We start from the raw sequence: 4,256 nt of genomic DNA, 5'->3' as shown, positions 1-4,256 counted from the left end.
CTATCCGCCCCGCTCTGTTCATGACAGGGGGAAGGCGCCCCAACCCCCTGATTGGCCCTGCTCTGTGCCTGATAGGGGGGAGCTCCCCAACCCCTTAATCGGCCCTGCTCTGTGTGTGACAGGGTGCGGCGTCCCAATCCCCCCATGGGCCCTGCTCTGGGTGTGACGGGGTGGAGCTGCAACCTCCCCATCGGCCTTGCCCTGAATGTGACAGGGGGGAGTGCCCCAACCCCCTGATCGGCCCTGCTCTGTGGGTGATAGGGGGCGGCGCCGTAAGCCCCTGATCCACCCTGCTCTGTGTGTGACAGGGGGCGGTGCCCCAACTCCCCTATCGGCCCTACTCTGTGCGTGACAGGGGGGAGCTCCCCAACCCCCCTGATGGGCCCTGCTCTGTGTGTGACAGGGGTGGCGACGCAACCTCCCCATCGACCCTGCCTTGAGTGTGACAGGGGGCGGCGCCCCAACCCCCCAATCGGCCCTACTCGGAGCGTGACTGAGGGTGGCATCGCAACCTCCTGATCCACCCTGCTCTGTGCATGACAGGGGGCGGTGCCCCAACTCCCCAATCGGCCTGAAATGGTTTGGTTCCAAACTATTATTTCTGAATCTTGGCCGGTTTTTACAGGAACAATTAGGTGTCCTGTGACCACTGCCTCCTATCGTCACTGCAGAAGACGCACTCGTGAGCTCTGTGGAAATGGCCGGGCCCTGTGCGAATGAGGCCTTGCCATCTTAAACAGCTACAAAGACATGTGGGATCTCACATCCAACCCAAGATCCACTCTCACCTGCCCTTGTCTTGTCTACTCCTGTCTGAATTGCACCTATGAGGTAGGCTCTCAAATGAGCTGAGCAAACAGATGTGAAACCGAGACTCAAATAAACCCAGGTAACAATGGGTAATGCTCACATGCATTGCCAGTGGGAGTTTCCTTCAAACCCTACAGAGCAGACTTGGCATGAACATCAAGAGGAGTCCATTCACTTCCCCCCAGTTTGAGAATCCTGCCATGACTGGCACTCCTGTGGCAATGACTCTCACAGAAGCTCACGCAACGACAGGAAGCTGCTCGGCCCCAAATTATGCCTAAAACTATACCACATGGTGCACACCAAGGCTCAGTGTACGTAGAGAGTGTATGATAAATATGTTTGCATTTATTTTCTCCTTAAAAATAAAACAGATGTACATACACATACAGAAAAGCAGATCCACTTGACGTGAGAGTGATGTTGAGATCAAAGCTACTAGCAGGATGCAGTGGGCTTCTACCTCTGTGGTCTGGTGACAAGGGTCACTTTCAGCATCAGGTGTCCCGGTTTGGCTTCCTTCTGAGAAGCGCTTTGGGGATCTGTGTATGCCCACGTGTTCGTTTCTGCTGCCGAGGCCTTACTGATGCTGGCTGGTCGGCTCGGACGGCCACGTGGCAGAGGCTCCTGCCCTTCCCGCTGCCCAGAGCTCCTGTCCTGCTGCAGAGAATGGCCGTGTGGGAGGAGGTCAGACCTGCGGACAGAGACCAGATAGACTTTTGTCATCTCGCTTTTCTGAAGAGATGGTACAACAGCTTTTAGATTTTAAAAGTTAAATAGCCATCGACTAGTCGTTGGAGGAAGCTCAGCCAAGGGCACTGTGATTCTGACAGATGCCCAAGGTTATGGGCTATGCTGTTTCCGTGTCTGTGAACAGTGTGGGCCAGGTGACCCTCAGGTCTGTCTGTCTCTAAGGTGCAGATGTCATGAGGCTCACACCCTCTTGGTGGTACATGCTCACATCTCAGAGGAAGTTCCACCTCTGGGTGGTTTCCAAAGGCTGTCATGGTGTCTTAAGATTTGCTTTTTAGTCTAAGAAAGTTACCAGTTCTTCCTGTCTCAAAAGTCAAGAAGGTAGGTTGGACATGAATTGCTATAGTCATAGACCATCAGCCCCCCCTCACCTGGCCCAGAGATGGCTTGGTAGTAGCCCTTTAAGAGAGAATATGCTTGGTGGGGGTTGGGAAGACATTGATAGTTGTAGGCAACACTTTTGCTACCCAATAATATATTCTGAGCCATAAAATGGATTCATAACTGCAAATGGCTTTCAAAGAATAATTTTCTACAGGTGTAAACAGCAGGTTAAAGACCTTTCTATGAGAAAGAGTGGCTGGAAAATCTTAGCCAAACTTACTTTCCCTGAACAGGTACCTTTGCTCAGACATTTCTGGGCCCTCTGGGGAGATGGAAGCAAAATCAACCTTGCCAAGTAGCCATTAGGTCTTTACTAGGCAAAGGAAGGGGAAAATTCATCCTAAGCATGGCTTTGGAAGGGAGTATGTCCTATATTAGCAGTATTTGGGGAAATAAGGTTTTGCACATCTTTGGTGGTTGGAAAAGTGCTTTGATTTTCTTTGATTTACTCTCCAGGTAAGTCTAGAGAGAATGACTGAGATAATTTGTCCCCTTATCATCCCAGGCTTAAACCAAGGTACCTGGTTCCTGGTGCCTCCTGCAGTACTCTTTCTCTCTCTCTCTCTCTCTCTCTCTCTCTCTCTCTCTCTCTCTCTCTCCTTTGGGAACTGGAAAGGAGTGGGACTGCTCCCTAAATGAGGAACCTGGAAGCACCTATCCCATGAGTTATCAAGGCCAGAATACAAACCTTCTGTTGGTTGCTTCTTCCTCCTCATCTTTCTTTTATAATTTTATAAAGAACAAAGAGCCCTCTCTCTAAAACACAATGCTCACTTCAACCAACTCTGCGTACCATTCGAATGAAGTGCCACTTAATTCCTTTCCTTTGAAACTCAAACACGTGTCCAGACATAGATGTCAAATATCCCAACAATCAAGACATTTTAATATTCTTTCCTATTTCCCCTGCGTCCAATCTCCAAAATCTAAATTATTTTTTTCCTGCAAAAATAATTGGGAAAATTCTTCTTAAAAATGGTCTCCCACATCATCCAAATTTTTTCCTCACTATAAAAGAAACCCCCACCACTACCAATTGAAAGTCCTTTAGCACAGAACTGGGAGAGAGAGGTAGTGGGGGACATGCAGTGTGTGTGGTTGGGCGGGCTCTCTGCAGGAGGCATATCTGAGCCTTGGAGGCCCTCAGGCCCAGTGGACCAACCAGTGGGCTGGGAAAGAGTGGCGGGTACCTTGGCTTGTCCGCTGGCTCCAGCAGCTCGGGGGTGCAAAGGGAGGTCATGAGTTTCAGTGTGCTGCTTAGCAAAGTTCACAAATACCTGAAGGCAAGAAAAGAGCAAGAATAGGTATATGCTTCCAGAAGAATGGCACCCTCCACTCACCCCCCCGACCCCCCACTGGGCTTTCTCTTTTCCACAGCTCATAGACAGCCCCGCTGGAGCAGCTGTGTGCTGCAGGAGGGGAAGCTGGCCCACCTGAGGGGCCCCGCCACCAGGGCCCTGCACAGGGCTTGTTTCTTAGAATTCGGAGCTGAGCCATAGGAGTGCCTGTGGGAGGATTCAAAGGATGTGGGGTATACAAGTAAAGGCAGATCCCAAGTAGCAGCAGCCTTCTAAACCTCTAAAGAAGAAACTAAAAGCAAAAAACAAAACAGGATCTGATCTCATCTCTCCTCTGTCCTTTATTCAATGTGCAGTGTGGCCGTGACTCCCCTCCTACCTTCCTCTGCTTATGGTTGAGAAGGTGCTGTTGAGCCAGCTCCTCAAAGGCTGTTGGAGACTTGCCTATGTCACTGCTTTATTGCACAGTCTCTAAGGATGTCTACTTAAAATAAACACACAGCAACAACAAAATACCCCAGAAAAAACTCAAATGTCCAAATGGATAAATAAAACATGCTATAGACATACCACGGAATATTACTCATCCTTTAAAAGAAAGATATTCTGACACATGCTGCAATAGATGATTCTTGAAGACATTATGTCAAGTGCAATAAGCTAGACAAAAGGGACAAAGTGCTGCGTAATTTTACTTATATGAGATATGTATGGGGAGTAGTCAGCATTCAGTAGAAGAGTAGGAGTAGTCAGCATTAAGTGGCAGGGGTGGAGGCTGTTGTTTAATGGATACAGAGTGTTAACTTGGGAAGATGGACAATTTCTTGGGATGTATGGTGGTTATGTGGACAGTGTGAATGTACTTAATGCTACTGAATTATACACTTACTAGAGGCCCAGTGCACAAAAATTTGTGTGCCCGGGCGGGGGGGGGGGGGGTCCCTCAGCCCGGCCTATGCCCTCTTGCAGTCTGGGACCCCTCGGAGGATGTCCACCTGCTGGCTTAGGCCC

General features: G+C 49.6%; 1 protein-coding gene across 1 annotated transcript in view; it reads right to left on the bottom strand.

The window, feature by feature from the left end:
• Nucleotides 1–1,156: 1,156 nt before the first annotated feature.
• ABCA4 (ATP binding cassette subfamily A member 4) overlaps nt 1,157–4,256 on the bottom strand; it is a 127,540-nt gene continuing 124,440 nt past the window's right edge. The window contains 2 exon segments of the mRNA XM_006098098.3: nt 1,157–1,504; nt 3,138–3,224. Of these exon segments, the coding sequence (XP_006098160.1) occupies nt 1,499–1,504; nt 3,138–3,224 (93 nt within the window). The 3' untranslated portion in view covers nt 1,157–1,498.

The sequence above is a fragment of the Myotis lucifugus genome, unplaced genomic scaffold (genome assembly GCF_000147115.1).
Source record: "Myotis lucifugus unplaced genomic scaffold, Myoluc2.0 scaffold_220, whole genome shotgun sequence".
NCBI lineage: Eukaryota > Metazoa > Chordata > Mammalia > Chiroptera > Vespertilionidae > Myotis > Myotis lucifugus.
The sequence above is the reverse complement of the archived record's forward strand: the minus strand, read 5'-3'. Positions and strand labels throughout refer to the sequence as shown.